The following is a 21,758-nucleotide window of genomic DNA, read 5'->3' on the forward strand; positions in this document are numbered from 1 at the left end:
ATAACTTCAAAATAAAATGATCAAAAAAGGTGTTTCAAAAAGATGCAATGCAGTTTGTAATATAGTCATATTGCTCATATAATCCAATAAGGTTGAATTGATCTAACTTGAGTAAAGATACCTAGTGGCTGAAGGAATTCACTGTGTCTTACTGTGGAGCATTGTCTGAACTTATCATCCACTGATCTGTGGAAACTGAAACCCTTCAGGGCCGTGACTAAAGGTCAAGAAATAACCTTCATCTTCTTCACATGAATGTAAAGGTTACTATGGTTTACTTGAAGCCAAGGGTCTATATAAGGATCTCAGACTATTGTGAATAGTGTTTAGAACTTTACTATTGTTCACTGATTGTTAACCTGAAGAAACTAATTCTCGATGAGAGTAGGGCATGGGTGGGAAGAGACTCAGTTTAACGCAACTTGTTTTATATGAGAAGATTTATTAAGACCTTAAATACATAAAACTCAAGGGTAAATATGCAACAACAGCATTCTGGTGTGACTAAACACACACTGCTATACTTTATGGATACAGAGAGCTGGTCTGTTAGTAATGAGACATGATAAGAAGTGTGCCAATGACAGGAAGATGAAACAAACCGCTTTATGAGAGACATACATACATTCTAATTTCTTTCATATAATGGTCTTGATTCCTTACAACAGGCGAGTGTCAGAGCTGAGAATAATACAAGTGATGAATAGATGTTTAGATAAATAATCCATAGAATGATATAATTTGATTAAGTTGTATTTAGACTGAGTTGGAGCAGATATCCAAACAATCTAATGCAGTAGCAATACTGAGCAGATAAAAAACAAATTAAAAAGCTTTGTTGCGTGTGACGAAAATAAATTACAAACTAAAAATAAGGAGGGATTCTTAGATAATTTCACATTTGCAATAGAGCTAGAATGATGCAGATTGATGCTGCGGACATCGACTGTATGAGTTGAGTTGTTTGAGGTCCAACAAAGTACCGTGTTGGGGAGCAGGGAGTGACTGGGAGTGGGAGGAGGTTAGTTATATGGCTTCTGTGAGAGGAGCCTCTCGGCTCTCTGCGTCATCCTTAAATGTCGGAGCCCATCTCAGCACACTGTTTGTCTGATATGTGTGTAGCTAGAGACTCAATGATGTCCAACAGCAGCAGCTGGCTGAGAGACCGCAGGTTGGGGAGCTTGGAAACCTTTAGGAGGGGAGAGCAAACAAAAGAAATAATGAGCAATAAATTAAGAAAAGGCAACAATCCTCAAACAGAGGAAGAAGCAGCACTTTTTCATGTACAAAAGAAAAAGAAAAAACAGAAAGAAGCTTAACAGAAACATTAACAGGGATAAAACTACTGTGAAACTGAAGAATTCCATGCTTTGCCTTTACTTTGAATAACAAACAATAACCGGAGTGGTACTATGAGCCTCATCGGTATGTGATGAGGTGCTTGTACAGCCGGCTGGGCTGAGGATGATCCACTAGGAGGCCAAAAGTGTCGGTCTCCCGCTAAGACGAAAGGGCTACAGGGTTAGCTCAGCTGCAGTGAGTGGGCAGCAAACTCCCAGCGCTCCGGATACGAGGCCACCCACCTTGATGAACTGGTGGACGATAATGTGCAGGCAGTGCTTCTTCATGTCCAGAGCCTGGGTCTTATCTGCCGCCTCCAGAATCTGAAAAAAGGGGGGAGGGGATATAACGGAAAGGTGAGTGAAGGCATTATTCATTCACATTGCAATGAAAATAATTTCACTTAAGAAACATTGGTACCTGCAAGACATTTTCCACAGTGACGTTCATCTCCAGATTCTGCTTGCAGTAAGCCTGTAGCCTGTTATTGGAAAACCCATAGTAATATGGTGCAGCAAACAGGTAGCTGGTTGTCACAGGTCAAGGAATAAAACAAATTAATATCACTTTATGCAACTCTCCAATTAAATACTCTTTTGAGTTTTGACCACCTGTATGTTTACAGAACTTCTATTGGAATTAAGAGTGTTGCACTTCCTTTATAAATGGAAATTGTGCAATTTAATGAAAGTGTTAATAATAATGATAAAATGGGATATATATATAATATTTGATCCCTGTGTTGTATTCTGTATGAACAGCAGCCAGTGGCTGAAGTTGAAGCCAAACCGACGGTGCATTTGGCTGCAGTCTAATAATGGCCACATGATGGTGATTTTTTAAACTTTTAAGAATCAACCTGTGGTGAGCCAAATTTCATATACATATTTGTTTCAAGTTTTATAACTCAAACATAATGTGTTTATGATACTATGCCTTTAGATATTGAGATGAAATTAAAAGGTGTCTGAATTTGAGAAGGATACAGGGAATCCTCTGGAGGCATGTCGACATCGCCATAGTAGATGTACCGCAGCATGGACTCAAAGGCCTGCTTACTTGGAACCATCTCACCAATGGAGATATTAACCTGACCGTCCTCTGGCATGAAGGAGCGGAACATCGCCTCAAAGTAACTGAAGAGATAAAGTGTACAAAAAGTGTCAGAATCATACAATCAACTCTCAGGAGTTCTCATTCTAGGCCGTGTACACATTAGTTTAATTAAACTATCACAGATAAAATATTTGCATTAACCCTTGGATTGCAACACGAAAGTGAATCAGGCTCCAACAACTTTCTACATTTCTGAGATGTGTCAATATCATATATCATATATGTGACAAATATTTAAAAAGTCAGGGTCTGATTATTTTCCCTGGCTTCTGCATGTGCAAAAAGCAGACCATAAAACCTTTGCTACCTGGATCTGGCTGCCAGTATGGCTTTATGTGCAGGTCTTGGATGTCCATCTAACAGCAGAATAATGTCACAGAACTCCAGACCGCCTCCCTCCAGGCAAGCCTTCATGTCCTGTACCAGGGAGGTCCCAATGTCCACTGGCTGGTCCGAGTACAACCTGAGAGGAGGCTGCTGCTTTCTCCGCACTATCTCCACTATCAGTGGAGTGGACAGACGTTCAAACTCCTTGGTCATGATCACCTGGTTGAAGTGCGACTCCTTCACCACAAAATTAAGGCAATGCTCCTGGAGAACAAAAAAAGTCAGTTTGAATTAATAATGACATGAATGACTACATCTACAGTATATCAAACCCTGGAGTTCCACCACTAGATGGCAGTGAATGATGACATTTTGGCGCTAGAAGCAATCCGGTTCCATGGAGGTACTTTACCTTGAGCTGGTCCAGTTGCAGCTTGTTGGCATTTTCACAAACACTGAGAACATTCTGCAGGTCGACAGAAGCCTCAATGTACTGCACACACAGCTGCTCCAGGCGGGAAAGCTGAAAACTAAGAGCGAGTTTGTAAACATCCATGATGAGAAGCACATCCTGGACTTGACCTATGTAGACGGGTGAAAGACAAGAAAAGATGATCAATAATAATAATCTGTATTTCTTATGTATATTCAGGATTACTAGAGGCGCCATCAGAACACGACAAACAGGAGGAGAGACCAACCTCTGCGTGGATACTGGATCTTGTCTGTGTAGAGGAACTGCATTAAGACTTGAAAAGGCTGGGCCTCCGCCTCCCTGATGGCAACCTCTAGCATCGGCTGTGTGCCTGACGGCCTGTTGCCTGCTGGGATATCCCTCGGACTGCCCCCTGCACCATCCTCACTCTCCTCACTGCTTTCCTGTTTAGCCTTCTACACACGGAGAGAGCAAGTTAAGCAAAACTTCCTGATTCAACTCAGCTATGTGCTATTGATCTCTTACTAATACAATTGTTTACATGCAAATTAATATTATTTATAATGCTAATTCAACACTGACATGTTTTGTCCATGTACTTTCAGTGTAAATACAAACCGAATGTCACAATTCCTGGCTTTTTGCAGTAAAAGTGATTGTGCTAAAGTTCTTGATTAAACTTCAGTGGAGAAGAAGCACGACTGTTGTTTCATATTGTGTTTGTGACTTCAACTTGCACTTCATCTCTGTGTTGTGTTGGTTAATTTTCTAGAAGTGTGGTTAAAACTGACACTGAAACGTCAAAAAACATGATTGTTCTTTACGTGCCCACTCAATTTTGTCTGGTTGGAAAAGTAATCAATGTGGTAGTCATATTTTGACATTACCAATTGCTTAGTATTATGTATTATATCATGATATCATATTATATCACAATATCGAACCATGTGTACATGGTTCAAAATTGTAATACGTGTGCTACAGCAGTATATGCATTTGGACTGAACATCTCTTCTGTCTACCACCTGATGTCAGTTTAAATTTCAATGATGACATAAGATGTGGGAGTTGTATCAGTGCCTTACTGGTATCGTCATATTGGAGTAGAGATAATATGGGAATTTAATTAATAATCTACAAATGCATCTGTCTAAATTTTTTATGAATATAAACTGCAGATTATCTTCCTTTGTCTCAGAGGAGATGAGGTGTTCTGGCTCTAACCTGTCGCTGCCTATCCCGAGCCTGCAGGATTTTCTTCCGCAACCACTGACATCTTGCCGTCACAATGGCAATGTGCCCCAAGACTCTCTCCTCCCTCTGTAAACGAAACAAGAAGGAGGCAGACATACAGTATGTGGATGAAAACAAATGCCCATGGTTACGTATGTAAAAGTCTGGTTATTTTCCTCCAGAACCAGCTATGAAACCTACCTCTCCCAGAATAAACACCACATCACAGAACTGACGGTTCTCCCACAGTTTGCCATAGTCCTCATGGAGAGTGCACTGAGGATAGCACGAGAACTGCAAGAAGAAGAAAACAATTGCTTGACGAGGTAATGAAGTCACTATTATATCACAAATGTCAAGTAGGCAATTTTTTCTTTTAGCAGTAGAGGGATGTTGACAACAATGCTTAAATCTTGCTAAAAATGCAGTGCAAACATTATTTTACTTTTACTTTACTTTTAGACACTAACCTGGAATCTGTACATCTCTCCACTGCGCACATTGTTGTCCACTGTCCCTCCAAAGATGTACATGGCATCTTGAATCACAGCAGCAGCATGAAACAGTCTCCCACTTGGCATCTGATGTGACATTCAGGGGAAATTCAGCATTTATTAGTAAAAGCAAGGAGAAAATCTTTGCTTCAATATCGGGAATTGTAATTTAGGAACATCCTTATTATTGTGATCGGCACTTATTCTGCTTCCAGGTACTTTAGCTTAGGCTTTCTAAATAGGTTTTACCAATAAAATGTTCCCTATTGTGTTCAATGAAAAGTAGCTAAGCTCAAACATAAAAATGAGAACATATTATTTACATTTCAAGCAGTTTTATACATAATCCTTTGCTTAGTACTTTCTCTGAGTAAAGAGCTGCAGTCATCCAAAAGGAAAGTACAGCACGGGCAGAAAGTACGAATTAAGACTCATTATATACTGATACAGTTCTTGCAACGTGTATAAAATGTATTTGTTTCATACCTCACTATCCAGGCTGGGTTGGATGACCTCCCAGGTCTGAGAGTCCACATCGTAGCAGTGCAGCTCGTTGGGCAACGTGTTGTCAGCTGCACCACCAAACACATACAGGTGGCGGTCGAAGGCGACCATAGTGTGGCCATAGCGTCTCTGAGGAGGAGGAGGGGAGCCTCGCAGTAAGTGCTCAGTCGGGATACGTGTCCACCTGAGAGGAAAGCGTAATGGGAAGAATTAGTGCCAAATAACCCTGGCTACTACAGGGATGAGAGTCCGAGATGTGTGATGAAGGACTTTGCTCACATGTGGCCCTTGAACTCAAACTGGAAGAGGTTATTAGTGATCTTGGCTCCACTCTGACCAGAAAACACAAACATCTTATCCCTGCATACGGCGACAGGAAAGTTGCAGCAAGATGGAGGAATCTCCCCACTCTGTTCAATCTGATGAACACAAGGCAGAGACAGAGACATTCAAATAATCACATAAAGAATTTGGGCTATTGACTCTGAATGAGCTTCTCATGGACAATGGAAATGAAATATACTAGCCTCTTCCCAACATGCATGTTCTCGATCCTGCAGATTGATGGTCCACATGTCATTCAGCCTGCACAGGAAGGACAATATATTTTAATATTGTGTTAAAAATCTAAGTGTGGATGTATCAAAAGATAAAATTATGAAGCTGAATTAAACATACCTGGCATTCCCATCATAGCCAGCAAATATCCAGAGTTTATCATTGTAGACTGTGGCTCCATGTGCAGATCTCGCCACTGGCAAACTGATACAGAGGGAAGACGGATAAATATTTTCAAACAACAATGAGGACAAACTTATTTTTAAAACTTCTGTTTACACTACGAACAACAGATATCATTCCCATTATTTGTTCTTGAATTCTCATTTTTGTTGTTGGAAAAGAAACATTTGAAAGAAGCTGTGGGTTTGAAACAACAATTTTAACATTCATATAAATTAAAACACATTACCTCCCCTCCACCTTCCATTCAGTCCACTGCCCTGTGGCGAACTTATACTCAAAGAGGTCATTTTTGTTTTTCAGGTTTGAGTTTGAGTAGATGTCTCCGGTGTAGCCCCCTGAAACACATTGAAGCCCAACGTCACAGGGAGTCTGAAAATCTGATTTTTGAAGATGATGAGCTTAAAAACTCACCAAAGACAAACATGCTGCTGCCATAGACCACAGCTGAATGGTGATATCTCGGAGCAGGTGGAGTTCCAGTGGTGAAGGCTCTGCAAAACACATCATAAACAGGCATCAGATCATATTCTACAGTGAACGTGTGTACTTCTAGTGGTTACTGGGGGACAGAGTGTCTGCACCTGCACCATGAGCAGTCCTTCACATCGAAGCGGAGCAGATCATTCAGCATGTTCTTCCTGTTGGGGGGGACACAGGATTATACAGTGTGTGGTGGCTAAAGAGGAAAAGGCAGACATGCTCGTCCCTCTCGAGTGATACTCACCCATTGTCTCCCCCAAACACGTATATGGCATCTCTGTATGCCACCACGGTGTGTTTGCTGCGCCTGTGTACAAGCACATGAAGTTCAGGATGAGTGTGATGACAGATAGAAGGTGATAATAAGGATAAAAGACAGCGAGTGTCCAGGTGGAGGCTTCCTTCACTCATCTGTCAACATGTTACCTTGCACCGACAAACTCATCACACGGAGGGAGTCTCCTCCAGCGGTGGACGGTCTCAAAGGGGCCAAAGTTGAGGGTCAAATATTCCACACTGTCGGAGCAACTGTGGTCGAAATCAACACTCGGGGCGACTTTCGTGGATTTGCAGGACATTGTTGCTAACTCATCGGGCTAACTCACTTCTCAGGGCCACTCATCTGCAAGGACGTCCACGGGTGATGCCATCGTCGATGCGGGTCCTCCACAGTGAGAGCTACTGTCTCTGCCACCTCTAGTTACCGTGTTGGCTCCGGTGCGACGACGAGCTGTACCGTTTCACGTCAAACGACTGTGCTACGCGAGCTAACAGTTAGCAGCTAGCCATGCTAAAAACTATCATGGCTAGCTCTAGCTAGCTTGTGTTACTGCTGAGCAACAAAACAAGCAGCGACGGCAGCGAATGGAAAGTTACGGCTGCTAGTGTACGATGCAATTTGAGTTTAACTGGTTTAATGTCCAGTTTGTTTGCGCTATGACGGAACAAGTTTGCAGTGACGTGTTAGCCTAAAAGCTAAAGAAGCAAAACAGACATCAGTGCTAATAGTAAAGGGCTCAGTTGTTCAGCCACGCCCCCGAAACACTGCGGTCATGTGGTCGATGTGAAAAACCCAGTCACGCCAGACGATGTTTGAAAAGTGATGCGTGTCTTTCTGGGGACCTACGGTACAGGTCCAACTTATTCTGGACGATTGATTCACAGATAGTTCCCTTCCCTCTGGTTCAAGGTGACTCTCACTGTGAGTTTGTCAAGTTTCAGGGGATTTTGATGTAGAGTCTCTGATAATATTACGGGCATATTCAGCCATTTTATTTTGTTATGGCTCATATTAAAAAATAATTCGTTTTTAAATCCTTGAGAGGGGACGCAGATATTTAACATCACTTTTGTTCATAGTGACACTCACTGTCTGCATAACAAGTTTCAGAAGATTTTACTGGAGAGTTTCTGAGAAAATTAAAGGCTACTTTTTACATTATTTAAGATTAAGATTAAGATACATATATTTGTCCCAAACACATGCACAGACATGCACAAGCACACTCATGCAAGGAGGGAAATTTAACCTCTGCTTTTAACCCATCTGGCGCAGGACACACAGAGCAGTGGGCAGCCATGTACGGCGCCAGGGGAGCAGATGTTGGGGGAGTAAGGTGCCTTGCTCAGGGGCACTAGACAGGGTAGGGAGAATCCTCTTGGATATTTGGACAGATCAATCCAGGTTCGTCTTTTTGTTGTTTCTCCGTGGAGTCGAACTAGAGACGAACCAGAGACCTTTTCTGCCCATAGTCCAAGTTTCTATAGTTTACTTACTCATGAAGTAGTGGTCGTATATTTTGAGCCATAACTCCAATATGAAAATGCTGGATAAGATGTTGGGAGTCATTTACATTCATTCACAATAAACCAATAACAACCATGCTAATTGTTATACAAACAGTAAATTTAATGAAGAATTGAATACACAGTCACAGATAGAGAGGAAGCTGTCGATCTTTATGAATCAGACATTTGAAACATACAGTATTACATGTAGTAATCACTTTATTTTGAGGATACAAAGATTATCATATACTGTATTACCGGTAGCAATGGAGGACAAAATCAGTAAAATAGAGATAAATAAATCAACAGTTTAATTCATTAATAAATAAACTGTTTAAACAAAATATCAAATGAAGAAAAAAGTATGTAGGTGAGTGGACACAAATCGAGAGATACATGACCAATGCAGCGCTTCATCATGAGAAATAACCTATTTATATCTCACTTGAATAACTTTATTTCACAGACACTGATTAGGAGGCTGTGTCAAAACATGAACATGGTGTTTAACATTGTCATCATCCCAGTGGCTTTCTAAATAATATTTACCTCTCATGGCTTATTATATTATGTAATATTATATTATATTATATAACATGACATAAAGTTGCACCTCTGATTTCCCTGTTGTTATAACAAGTGACAAGTGCTATTAGAAATGGTTAGGTTCGCTCATCTACAATTTAAATGACGGCTGATTTTGTCCTCCATTTGCAGTAAAGTGGGATAGATTACTTACATTCACTATTTTCACATCTGTATTTCAGCCCTTAGTTTTGTCCATTTCTTCAAATAACTTTATACTTAGATGGTAACAATGGGTCTTCATTCAATCAAAGGGCTTTTGAAAGTAGTCCCGAACATCACAGTTCACTCAACTAAAACTTTAGAACAAGCTCACATGTGAGAAGAAGAACATTTTAATGTCTGAGTTGACACAGCGGACAATACAAGAAACAAACTGGCTCTATGTATATAGATTGTTTGGTCACCAGTATTTTGTTCTCAAGAACTAATCGGATACTATTACAGTGCACCATCGTGTGAAATGCAAATTCATTTACAATGTAGTGAGACAGAGAGCGAGCAGATCTCTCTTTTTTTTACTATCCGGTCTGTCAGAGTTCACCAGTTAATGACATCTCGTACATGGCCCCACAGCCTGGTGATCCACAGGTTCACCCCTAGCTCTGTTAAGTATTGAAGCTCTGGCATCAACATCTTACGACATAGTTTCCGATGAGCCTTATCCACATTCTTCTTCAGGTTATAGCCCATGATCGACTTCTCTCCGATGGGTTGCCAGGGCTGCATGTCTGTCTCCTGGATGCTGCCAGCTTCCACAGCACGGCCCCCCTCAATGCAGATAGAAGTCATCTCTGCGTTCCTCCTCCTCAGCTCTGCCACCTCCTCAGCCATCCGCCGCCGTCCATATGCATCTACTTTCTTCCAAAATGTCAGGTTGAAATGCTGGTACAGCTTCCAATCAATAGCGTTCCACTCAAGGGCCTTGACCCTCAGCTCAGGGGTAAGTTTCGACACCGTGGAACCCTTGCGGGCGTTGAGCTTGAAGAAGAGCAAATCATCCATCTCCCAGCAGAGGGTTTCCTTGAGGAGGATGAGTGATTCCTCAAAGTGTTCCACCAACATGACCAGCTGAAAACGGTCAGTGATGAATTTGATTCCTTCTTCTACCCGCGGATCATGCGGCTCCAGAGTGTTGTCCTGGCCAAAGTCAAAGAACAGCAGGTTCTTGAGGTAGAAAGAGTTGAAGCCCTCTGGATCAAAGTAGTGGGGCGGGTCACGTAGGAACTCAGTCAGCTTGTCATCACCTGGTATCCTCCAGGTAAAAGGCACCAGCCGGCCAAAGTAGTGGAAGGACGACTCAAACAGCTCTGCAGGGTCTCGCAGGATAGTGATGTACGAAGTGTCCATGGGCAGCAACTTGGCAACCTCAGCTGCATTGAAGCGCAAATGATTACAGATAACGTTGAAACACATTCCAGGTCTGTAGTCTTTTACATGGGAGCGCTCAAAGAGAGACGGGTAGAAGAAGTCATTCCTGCTGTCAGGGAAGGCAAACTTGAGCCGGTGTTTCTCCCCAAAGCGGAACAGGATGTTGAGGAAGGTGCTGCTGGCGGTTTTGTGGGTCTTCATGAACATGATATCCACTTTAGGAGCGCAAGCCGGGCCATGGGCTTGGTGTGAGCTGTTTGTGGTTGGTTTGGTCTGGAGCTGGGACGGACGGTGGGCACAGGAGTAGGGCACAGGAACCCTACAGAGAGAAAAGATGAATAAATTAAATAGAATGGCACTCAGTAGAGCACATACCTCTGCCAAGGTGCAACAGTCCCCTTATGTTCATTAAAACCGCACCAAATAACACAACCCTCATAGATATTACTCATCTACGTCAGCCAGATGTTTTTTTTGTTTTAGTCCCCCAAAAATGAAGAAAATTATGCAAACCAACATATTTGAGAAGGCTTAACCATAAAGATGTTTTTTTATTTTTTTAAATGACTTACATGACCTTTAAAATCCAGTGAGTGCTTAAGAAACTTGATATGATGACTTGATTCACGCTGTTTTCTACTGAACAAATGTAAACCGGTGTGATGAGTCTTACTCGGGCAGACTGAAGTGGATCTGTGGAGTGGAGAGGCAGTAGAGCAGGATCATACAGCTGGTCAGCAGGGTGCCCAGCACCAGGCCTTTGCACATGGACCTCCACTGCCTTCCCTGCTTGACAGTCATGGTCCAGCAGCGTCGAGGATCAACCTTAAAGACACATCGTCATCATCATCATCATTATCAACATCATGTTAAGCATTTTCTTATTTTATTTTAATATCTACAGAGATAGAAATATAGGGGAAGGTTACTATTTCTCTATTGTTCTCTGCTTCACAGACACAATAACAACACCATGAATAATTTATTTAGATAGTTACTGGGAAATTAAATGTAAAGTGCCTCAGTTTTCTGGATTATTTTCATACATTTTAATACAAACATATATGACAGATTTTTTTACTCAGCTATATTGTATCCCTATATTTGTATATTTCTTTATAATTCTCAAAAGGTATTTTTCAATCCTGAGCTTTGGTATTGGATCCTATTTTATTTTTTAGTATTCATGTAATTGTATCCTGCACCTGTAGCTCTGGTGGCAGAGATGCTCGCTACGAAAGAAAAACATGTTGAAGTCGTTTGACATTTCTTTCATGTCAACAGTTATTTTGGTAAAATTAGTTATAACTCCAAGTACAGTAATGTTTAGGTGTCCGAGTGAGGTCCACAAAAGGACATACTTGCGACGGGACATGATCAACCCTGTGTTCCTCAGCAGGCCCATTAAATAAATAATGCATCACTGTGCCAGGTGATATTCTACGCCTCCCCCCTGCAGAGCGCGGTAAGATGAGCCACCTGCTGACTCAGCAAAACAAACAACTAGGTGACACTCACCACCTGAAATTTTTTGGATGATGTAACTCACAGTGACCCCTGATATGGAGCGGAGGGTGAGGCGATATTTACACATATATTGAACATTAATTTCAGCCTTTTCTCTTAGAAAAAAACCCGAATTTTTCAAAATGTATTTTAAATCCAACTTCACATAATTTTGCTTTAGCAGTGACTGATCGGCAACGTTATCAGCAAACCCACAGAATTTTCTCTTTGTGTTAGTGCTCTATCGATCTACACAATCATATTCTAAGCTTACATTATCAGAGGATCCTGGTTTCTTTAAACCGTGTGGAATAAAGTGTTCTGCAGCAGGCGAGCAAAATGATGTGTTAAAATCAGTTGATGTGTTCAAAAACAATAGTCTTTGTTACATTTTGTTTGAGGACTTGTTGTTATCTGGAACAGCCAGAAGTGGAAGAAGTATTTAGAACATTTACTTAAAAAACAATGTCAATATAACAGGTAAACCTCTGCAAAGGCCCAATAGTCCATAAATTGATAACAAGCAATGATTTAATCATTAACAATTCACTCTATTTTGTAGACTTTTAAACATACATTTTGATCAAATGTTAGCGTGAATGTAACACCTACAACTGTAATGAAGAAAAAAAAACATGATTTAACCCACAAAATGTAGAGGTGTAGAAATGAAGCAATATACCTGAGTAGATGTACTTACTTTCCACCACTATGGCTTTTGAACAGTGGTATAACTCACACTGTTATTAATTTAAAGTCATAGACAAAATATCTGAGATACGGCATTCAAATCCAACCAGTCTATCCTTTTTCCTTCTTATGTCTGGAGCTGAGTGTGTTGTCCATCATCTGAATCGGATATTTGGGACATTTCCTTCCTCTTCTGAGATATCTTAAGTTACTATACACATGGCTTTGAACTCACCACATACCAGTTTTTAAAATTGTAATTGCTTAACCTTTAAAAAGACACAGCCTTAATTCCAGCCTGGAGTCACATGTCATTTATTATTCAATTTTGTTGTTAGTGAGGCTTAGGGGTCACGGCTTGAGGTTGACGACAAGCCCTCGTGCTGGCTAGGTTTACTATGTTTGCCTTGGTTCCTCTGATCTCGAGTTGCATCTCATGTTCAGTCTTATCAGAGCATTACACCATCATCCCTCTTCAAACACAGCTAAAAGGGTGATTTCTGCTCTTTGTCTGGACCCTGCGATCAGGCTATTAATAGGGCATGAGCGAGACCTCTCTGCCATCAGAAGAAACTCTGAAGGGAGACATTTGTGGAATATGCTAATTTAAGCAGAACGGAAATTACAAGTTATTATTTTCCATAGGTAACCTGAAACCTGAGATCCTTTGGGTCAAATAAAAGTCAGTGTTATATTTGAGGCTAACTGATATCAGTATTTGCTAGATTTCCCCCCCAGAGGTGCCATGTAACCTTCAGGTACTCTGTGTCCTTGCAGTATCAACAATTAGTATAATTTCAGCCATTTTCCGGAATAGCCCTTTCACCAAACTCATGAAATATTACAGCTCACGTTTAGTCAGAACATGTTAATCATGATCCTTATCTGACTTCACACCAACACTAGAGGCAGATTCATTTGTTGTATAACATATTTACAGGAACAGAGAAATATTGTTTAAAGAGTAAATATTAAGATAAAAGACAACTGCATTTAAGATTATGTATGACTGATTAATTACTCTGAACTTCATGTGGCATTGTTTAAGGTCTTGCTTTTAACTTAAAATGGTCATAAAAACCATCAATATTACAAAGCACTAAATAAAAAGAGGAAAATACACGAGTACTTACCCTCATACATGAATCCAAAGAAACACTAATGTGAGCATTTCTTCTCCAGACACATTGTCTTCTTTCATTCCATCCTCTTCCAGACACAGGTTGATCTCCCTCCAGTCGTCCTTATGTCTAATCTCAACATACACATGCTGTAATAGAACCAGCACTGTCCTACGCTCCCCTTATCACATGTCCGCTGCTACGGATCTCATTCATTTGGTTGCTGCTCCTCTTCTCCTCTTCCGCTCTGCCTCTCTGCATGCACACCTGATGCCTCAGGCTACACCTGGCGCTCATCCACCCCCTCCTCACTACCTCAACTTTCAATTCCAAAACCAATCTTGCTGAATAAAGCACTTCAGGGAGGCGCATCTAGCCAACTGTGACGTCAGGCTCCGTGTCAGGGGATGTTCACTTGCCAGTGATTGCAAAAAAGAAAGAAAGGGGAGGGGAGGATGGGAGAGGTGGGGGGGAGTGAAGCTGTATAGTCCCTCTTCTGTGTGGACATACAGAGGGCTATTGAGTGCAGACACAGAAGTCTGAACTGCAAGCTGATAGGAGGGGTGCAAAACAGAATTAAAAGAAAAAATGCAGAAAGCCCAAGCACAAAGGCTCTGATTGTACCACTCGATCAAGACTGTTCTCTGTATTGTTTGAAAGCCTTATTTTGCAAGCTATGTCTATATGTGCTGAGGACAAAATGTACACAACACAGCCATTACATTTTCCAGCATGGATTTGAACAATTTGAATAATAGTATCCCAATTATCTTAACAAACTGAGGGAACTACACAGTGTCACGCAACAGCACACCCTAGAAGTTTTAATTTTTGTCATTCAAGTATTATTGATTGCAGTTTGTTTATCAAACCTGTTTGACCTGTAAATAATGATCTAGTACAAAGTATTTTGTGCTTGTGTAACCACCAATTTCAATAACTTCCTTTGTGCAACACAGCCCAGACTTGAATAGAGAATTAAATTAAATTAAATTAACATTCGACTACGGTTGATGAGTCTATTTCGCTCTGTGATCCAGGATGTAGCAATATGTGGTCATAAAGCCTCTCCCATTACAGTACCCTGGAGCTCTCTCTACTCGTGGCCCCTGGAGGACACACTAGAGCTGTGCTGCTCATCATCCCACAGTCGTCATGATCAGGCACGACACTGAGGCCTTTGTGGGGCAGGGTGTGCCAGGCTGAGATCTGGACTGGGTGGGCAAGTGTGGAATGCAGATCAGGGTGCGAGGTTGGGGGGGCAGAGAGTGTCTCAGTCTGAATGAGGACGATTGAGAAGTGTGCTACATGACTGGCCTGGCCTTCAGCCCACCAAGATCAAAGCAGCATCTCAGGGGGCAGAAGGGCTTACGCTCCTTCGTCATCAACGCCCGCCAATCGTGTGGACCAGTCAAGACGACCCACCACCAACAGTGCAATTCCTTGAATCTCTTGTTTTATTAGCATCTGTGGGAAGTGACACCAGGCTGCTCATCTATCATCAACAGTCCTGCTTGAGGAATAAACAACCTTCCAATTGACCAGCCAGTGGTTCATTGTGAAGAAAAACACAGCAGCTAAACAGTTATAAAACTTTTATCTTATTGTTGTAAGATCACAGGAGACAGGTTTAATAGATGGTGTTTTTACTTTAAAATACAGACTCATTCAAGTACAGATTTTAAAATAAAGTGGAATATCTTGTGTAATGTAGAATAGCAGAACAGAGTTCATACAAACAAAATTAATTCAAACATTTACTTTTACACGACTTATAACACAATTTGAATAAACCATTTCCTGCATTTCAGCTTGAAAGTTATCACAAAAACATCATGAGCACTAACTCACTCAGACATGTCGAATGCACTTGCAGGTTTTATGACATGTCAACCTCTGATGCACGCTACCTCATAAACATAAATACATGGGTCAGTCTGAAGAGGATGCAGTCAGACGAGTCATTTACGGGTCTTCTTCTTTGCCTTCTCTGAATCATCATGGGCCTTCCTCTTGGCGGTAAGCTTGTTAGCCTGTAGAAAGAGAATGAATGCAGTCAATGAACAGATTCTTAACACAGGTCACACAAGCCTCAGCGGCCAGTGAACTCAGAAGGTTCATCCCTGGGGTCACATGTTCTCTTCACATTCGCACAATACTGTCAAACATTGTCAAACTGAGATAAGTGAGACACTGAAAAAAAGGAATGTATGAATGTTATCTTTTCACAAAGCTGCACAAACAGTCTTATCTTCATGTGAAACCATAATCAATAGGAAAAATGAATCGAACCTCTCTGATTTTTCTTTTCTTTCCGAACATGATCTTGTCGTAGAGGTACTTCTCCTTTTTCTTCATCATCATAATGGCAAGTCGCTTCTCCTCTGCTTTTTCCTCCTCCTCCAAACGAACTGGGTTTTCTACCTTCATTTTTCCAGGCGTCACTTTGACTTGCAGAGACTAGAAGGAAGAAGACAAGTCAATAATGGCTGTACACATTTATGAGAAAATAAATAAATAAAAACAAGTGGCAGGAGATGGGGAATCTTTTACCTTGCCCTGAGCTCTTTGTTCTTCCATCTTTTTAAGCTTCTTCTCTTCTGCCTCTAGGTCATCATCTCCATCATCGATGTCACCCTCTTCTTCTTCATCCTCATCCTCCTCCTCCTCTTCATCATCTTCATCTTCCTCCTCATCCTCCTGTTCGTGGGCTATGAAGGAAGAAATGTACAGAAAAACATTCATTAGTATCAAATCTGACTACTAAAACTGATTTAACAACTCTCATGCATCTTCTCAGTCATTACGGCTGCAGTCAATTGCGTTTAGAAGTTGCCTGAACTTAATAGCAATCATCTGTGTGTCCATTGATTTCAGGCTAAGAAAATCTAAATCCTGATTTAAAACAGTTTGAATGCACACAAGTGTTTAAAAAGCTGAGATAGCAGAGGAATGTCTCAGGTCATACCAGGTTTTTCTCCACGTTGTAAGGCCAGGATCTTCACTTTCTCAGGGGGCACGTAGTCGCCCTCCTTCTCCTCCACAAACGGAGAGAGGTGAGGAGGCAGAGTCACGCCGAGGAAGTAGTCCTCCACAGGCAGGAGGATCTTGGCGTTGATGCAATCATACACCCACTGGGGCTGGATGTAGTACCTGAAACCACAAGGTTATGACATTAGCCTCTTACAAAGCCGATGCGAGTTGGCAAAAAACAAGGACAGGGTCGGTCAAAAACCATGAATGTGTTTGAGGCAAGAGAGCCAATCTGAAAGGAGGCATTGAAAAGGAAATGATAAAGTTGAGAAGGGACAATGACTCAGCACAGACTTCCTGTACAGTCTGAAATATACTCCAATTCTCATTTGTTTTATTAAGTGACATTCTAAAAAACTTTCTTTTACCTGTTGATATATTGTTTGTCGACGTTGGGTCTGTCAACAATTTGATGCGTGATGGTTTCTTCGGCCACCTCATATGTGCTTCCAATGCAAACAGACTTGTCCCATGACACCTCGCCACCAAAACACCTGGAAGCAGCAGCAGCAAACAGATCATTTAAAAAATAGGCTTTGCATTAGTTATGAGGATCAATTATTTCTGCTTATAAATGTCTTCACTGCAGCAGATCTCACTCACCTGATGACAAAAGCCAAAGACTCTCGAGGAACTTCTCTGTTGACGAAGAACTTGAGGCCCTCAAAGAGCTTTTTCTGGGCCTCCTGCTGTTTCTGTTCCTTTTCTTTTGCCTCCAAATTTTCCATTTCTTCCTGCATAACAGAAGAAAGGGAAAGTTAATGATTTTTTGGTCATGGTTTCTTATAATCCCATTGATGCAGTGCCACAAGAAGCCGAGACATTGTACTACTGTTCATAAATTGCCGTACAAATGGATTTTACTTTCCAAACTGTGTTGAATAACTAGGTCAATAAAATAAATTCCTTTAATAACAATGACTCAAAAATGGTGTGGCCATTCATCCAATCCCAAGGACTACGACGCTAGAAGCTAAAATCAGGCACTAGAAGTCTGTTCCCTGTATTTTTGGTTCAATCATACAAATTGAAAAGATCACTGAGGGATTTAAAATGTCAATATTTTGTTGGTAGAATTGAGTGGTTCTATAAACTCCTTGAGACAGTTTTGCAGTAGTCACCATGATTGTATTTGACCTATCAGGAAGGATCAACACCGACACCCCCGACCCACATTTTTGTGTAAATGCTTAAAAGTGCAGTATGACTCTTTTTTTTCCAATCCAAGAACCCAAACTGTAACTGAGCTCATGTTAATGAGATGCAGGTAATGCAAATCCCTAAAAGGTTTCTTGGTTCCAGAACAGTCCCTGAAGTTGAGCTCAATCCAGTTGAGCAAAACAAGCTCTACAGGGTGGTGGATACCTTGTCCTTAACAACCAAACATGAAGCTGTAATCCCAAGACTCACACCTCCAAAAGTTTTAACTCCACTGAAAAGATATAACCTCTCACCTCTGCCCCCAGAGATTAATCATTTGAACATCTGGAAAATAAGTTATCAGAGAAAGACGTTGAGCCAATCAACCAGCGTTGGAGAATTAATGCTTAACTGATAGAGTTGGACGATCTTCTTGGCTAACTTAACTGATCCATATTCAACTCTAGCTCTGTGCATTTTGAAGTAGAGTCCATCTACTGTATCACTTGCGTTTGCCTGGTGGCTAAGCTAACTTTGAACTTGTTTTCTTACCCCTTCAACAGGGAACTGGTCGAGTTCAGCCTCCTCCTCCTCGGCAGTAGAAACTACCCGCGCCAGACTTGCGCTCAGAGCTGACAGTTTCTGCTCAGACAAAAACAACAGAATTAGAGCAACAGTACTAACGGTAATTATTTACATGTGCACTGCATAAATAACTTAGATACTTGTAACTTATAATTATGACCTCAAAATGAGGGTAGTCTGTACCATAGTTTTTAGTTAATTAATGTATTTTTACAAGGCTTCTAACAAAATGGGTTTAGAAACCCTGCTTTGCATCAGGTTGGATGACTGTACTACCTGACAAAAGGAATATTTTAAGAAAAAATATATATTTAATATACAATAAATAACAGATTTTAGTCATTACTCCTTTCAAACATTCAAGATAAAGAGCCTCACCTCCAAGTAGCATTCTGAATTCATGGCATAGTCCTCCTCATTCTCCTCCTTCAGCTCTGACTCTGCTTTACTGTCCAGCTGCAAAAAGAGGGATGACGTCAACAGAGCACAGCCGCAAACCAGTCAAGTTGCAGTTTACATTCATGTCCATCTAGAATTATGAAGTAATATTTATGGTAGAGACTTTAAGCAATTGAATAAAAGGGTATTTTGTCATATCATATGTCGTATTGAGGCCAAAAACAAGTGTGAGATCAGTGACCCTGAACATGTGAGGGAGAGATGAGCACAGTGGAGAAAATCTACAAACTTGTACTTATGTTGATATGCTTCTGGAGCCCTGATTTATTTATACAACAGGAATGATCAAGTGTATATATATTCTAACTGTGTGACAAAACTGTTTTTTACTGATGATACCAAAAATGTTACTAGGAAAGACATGTTGGCTTAATATCTGAAGAGCTTTTACTCCCCAAGATCGACATTGGTCCTCGTTCTTAAACTCAAACATACCTTTGGTGGGTAGAGCAGGTTGAGGGAATGGTACAGTCTGAAGTTGATGAATCCCAGGAGAGTGGTGTACAACTCCGTGAATGTTGCCATTACTCTGTAGTCGACATCTGTTGGGTGCTAAAAAGGCAAAAAAAAAAATCAAATTCAACTTAGACTCAATGGTAAAATTACTAAACGAAGCCAACAATGCACAAAAATAATAATACTTTTTTCTGTGATTATTAATTGCATTATTACTATGGACTACATTCCATCATTCTGCACTTACATCATGGGCGAACTGGTATGGCACCAGCCACGTAGTGAGCTGTCCCATCACCTCAGCCTGATAATATATTCCCTTGATGGAGATGAAAACCTGTCATGAAGAGGAAAGTGTTAAATGCATTGCCAATCAGAGGTTAATGAATTCAATTCATATCAAACCCCCCCCCCCCTCCCAAAAATGCATTATGCATTAGCACCTTTCTGAGAGCACGAGCTGCAACCACATAGTTCATCCACTCCACAGTGAGGCGTCGACACAGCTGGATGGTCTGCACGTGGCATTTTCCTGTTCGGGCGAAGGTGGAGAAGAGGAAGCACATGCAGAGGGAGTCGTCAATATCACGGAGGGCGTCGATGAAGCTGGGGTACCTGTCGGATAGAGGAGCACATGTGAGGCAATTCAACTTGATAAAGAATTGTTTATTTTTTATCTATTTGATTACTAAAGTTCTTCAATTTGATTATCCAGAGAAAATCCTATGTGGACTGTGGAGACTGAGACTCACCTTTCTTTGATGATGTGGTCCAGTTTATAGGTGGGCTTGTTCTCCTTCAGTCTCTCAACTGCAGACCACTCGGTTTTTCCATAAGCCCTCTTAAGTTTGCGTACAAACACCTGTTAAGACACATTTTTTTGACAAAAGGATAAGTGTTCATACTCAATACCGTAACTGAAAACTAAAATCAAGAAACTGCTAGAGAGGGGGAAAAATACTATCTAGTATGTAAGGGAGAGAGCAATTTATGTTAAGACCTTTTCACAAATAAGAGAAATCAACATATACTTTCAAAACTGTTGCTTTGGTGTGGATATTTCACATAAAACCAGTGAAAAATATGTCTGTAATACCTTGTAGTCCCTGAACCTGCCAACGATGGGCTCATGCAGCAGGAAGCGGATGTCTTTGAGCAGGTAGAAGGTCCTGGGGGCCGTGGAGCCCTTGTTCACCTTCTTCTTGTGCTTGGGCTCATGAGGGTAGATTCCCTTGAGGATGCACAGTCGCCTGAAAACAGAAATCGAGTCATTTTTCTAAGCGACATGGCTGTTTACTGAGAGCATCTCTCCAGCCAGGCATCTTGAAGCAAATCATCTAGTGTGCTACTGTAACTATTGAAATATACACAACATCTACAAGAATAATGCAACACAATTCATCGGCATCGAACTACAATTCCAACAATTATCTCCAAATTGATAGTTCTCTATATTACATAACATTAACATTTATTGAAGAAGAATCTATAGTAGGTCCATTTTTTATTTTTTACCAGACTTCAATAATGTTACGTGTATGTTTCTCATGGATCATCAACTGAGATGACGTCGATGTTAAATTCCGATTAATAACTGAGCATTGTGATGTTACCTGAAATCCGGGAGGCTCAGCTGTAACTTCTTGCGAGCTTTGTTTCTGGTGATGTAGTTGGTGGCAGATCCCCTCTCATACTGCACAACAAGAACATAGGCTCACATCAAACTCCCACAAACCATCTTAAGTCATTGAAGAGTCGAGTGAACAACATAACATCTATGTCTTCAAATGCTCAACAGCACCACCACGAATGTAGAAAAACAAACTTCAGCTAGCTCCGTTAGCTAACTAGCTAACCAGGCTGCTATCCTGCTATTTGATGTCCCCGCGGCTGACATTAGCCCCAAAGCGACTCTTACCTTTTTCTTCTGAAGACCTCCCATTACTGAGCTGTATCTGAATCTCTACACACTTTAGGAAAAGGCAATTCCTAACGACACACACAATTCACGTGTGTACACAACGTTAGCTGCGGCCCCACGTAGTCGATGCACGTGTGCTTTGACGTGCGTTCAGGAAGCAGGACCCTGAGATGGTTCCGTTTGTCCGCCTGTTTAAAAAAAGAAATCAAATAAGAGAAAAAATGTCTCTGTGTGAAAGTAAAAGTATATGTTATTCAATTGATAATACAAGTTACGGAAGAAAAACAAAGTTCAGTATTAAAACAAAAGAGTCCTTAAATTAAGGCTAAGGTTCCTACAAAACAAAATTAATTTTTAAAAACAAAAAATAATAAATAATTTAATTTAATTTAATTTAATTTAATTTAATTTAATTTAATTTAATTTAA

At 40.9% G+C, this 21,758-nt stretch overlaps 3 protein-coding genes across 4 annotated transcripts; all 3 read right to left on the reverse strand.

Annotated features, from left to right (window-relative positions):
• Positions 1-422: 422 nt before the first annotated feature.
• lztr1 (leucine zipper like post translational regulator 1) lies at positions 423-7,706 on the reverse strand. Of its 2 annotated transcripts, none has more exons than XM_061070896.1 (19): positions 7,281-7,706; positions 6,920-6,982; positions 6,777-6,833; positions 6,607-6,686; positions 6,422-6,530; positions 6,130-6,213; positions 5,979-6,036; positions 5,731-5,870; positions 5,434-5,635; positions 4,924-5,034; positions 4,655-4,747; positions 4,445-4,540; positions 3,486-3,675; positions 3,197-3,366; positions 2,765-3,048; positions 2,328-2,477; positions 1,762-1,867; positions 1,584-1,664; positions 423-1,189 (listed from the first exon to the last, which is right to left on the reverse strand). In XM_061070896.1, exons 1-19 carry the CDS (start codon positions 7,295-7,297, stop codon positions 1,073-1,075), a joined length of 2,208 nt encoding a protein of 735 aa, XP_060926879.1. In that variant the 5' UTR covers positions 7,298-7,706; the 3' UTR covers positions 423-1,072. The 2 variants fall into 2 exon arrangements, with proteins under 2 accessions (XP_060926879.1, XP_060926878.1); XM_061070895.1 differs by having other exon boundaries at positions 7,102-7,706.
• Positions 7,707-8,838: 1,132 nt separating this feature from the next.
• On the reverse strand, positions 8,839-13,926 carry gal3st1a (galactose-3-O-sulfotransferase 1a). The gene is made up of 3 exons (XM_061072230.1): positions 13,749-13,926; positions 11,093-11,244; positions 8,839-10,738 (listed from the first exon to the last, which is right to left on the reverse strand). Exons 1-3 carry the CDS (start codon positions 13,752-13,754, stop codon positions 9,589-9,591), a joined length of 1,308 nt encoding a protein of 435 aa, XP_060928213.1. The 5' UTR covers positions 13,755-13,926; the 3' UTR covers positions 8,839-9,588.
• A 1,388-nt stretch (positions 13,927-15,314) lies between these two features.
• Positions 15,315-21,469, reverse strand: pes (pescadillo). Its single transcript, XM_061070977.1, has 15 exons — positions 21,328-21,469; positions 21,023-21,102; positions 20,506-20,659; positions 20,162-20,271; positions 19,853-20,024; positions 19,657-19,746; positions 19,389-19,505; positions 18,873-18,950; positions 18,462-18,551; positions 17,373-17,503; positions 17,138-17,263; positions 16,705-16,889; positions 16,290-16,447; positions 16,029-16,196; positions 15,315-15,769 (listed from the first exon to the last, which is right to left on the reverse strand). The coding sequence occupies exons 1-15, from the start codon at positions 21,349-21,351 to the stop codon at positions 15,698-15,700; spliced, it is 1,755 nt and encodes a 584-aa protein (XP_060926960.1). The 5' UTR covers positions 21,352-21,469; the 3' UTR covers positions 15,315-15,697.
• Between the last annotated feature and the right edge of the window lie 289 nt (positions 21,470-21,758).

Source organism: Limanda limanda, chromosome 5 (assembly GCF_963576545.1).
Source record: "Limanda limanda chromosome 5, fLimLim1.1, whole genome shotgun sequence".
NCBI lineage: Eukaryota > Metazoa > Chordata > Actinopteri > Pleuronectiformes > Pleuronectidae > Limanda > Limanda limanda.

Coding starts and splice junctions, on each gene's coding strand:
- gal3st1a (XM_061072230.1), bottom strand. Junction 10,739..11,092: donor ATCCACTTCAGTCTGCCCGA/GTAAGACTCATC, acceptor TTCTCTCTGTAG/GGTTCCTGTGCCCTACTCCT.
- lztr1 (XM_061070895.1), bottom strand. CDS start 7,253: ATGTCCTGCAAATCCACGAAAGTCGCCCCGAGTGTTGATTTCGACCAC. Junction 6,983..7,101: donor GATGAGTTTGTCGGTGCAAG/GTAACATGTTGA, acceptor GCTTGTACACAG/GCGCAGCAAACACACCGTGG. Junction 5,871..5,978: donor AACATGCATGTTGGGAAGAG/GCTAGTATATTT, acceptor TGTGTTCATCAG/ATTGAACAGAGTGGGGAGAT.
- pes (XM_061070977.1), bottom strand. CDS start 21,351: ATGGGAGGTCTTCAGAAGAAAAAG. Junction 18,951..19,388: donor ACCTGCTCTACCCACCAAAG/GTATGTTTGAGT, acceptor CTCTTTTTGCAG/CTGGACAGTAAAGCAGAGTC. Junction 15,770..16,028: donor AGAAAAGAAAAATCAGAGAG/GTTCGATTCATT, acceptor CTCTTTCTACAG/GCTAACAAGCTTACCGCCAA.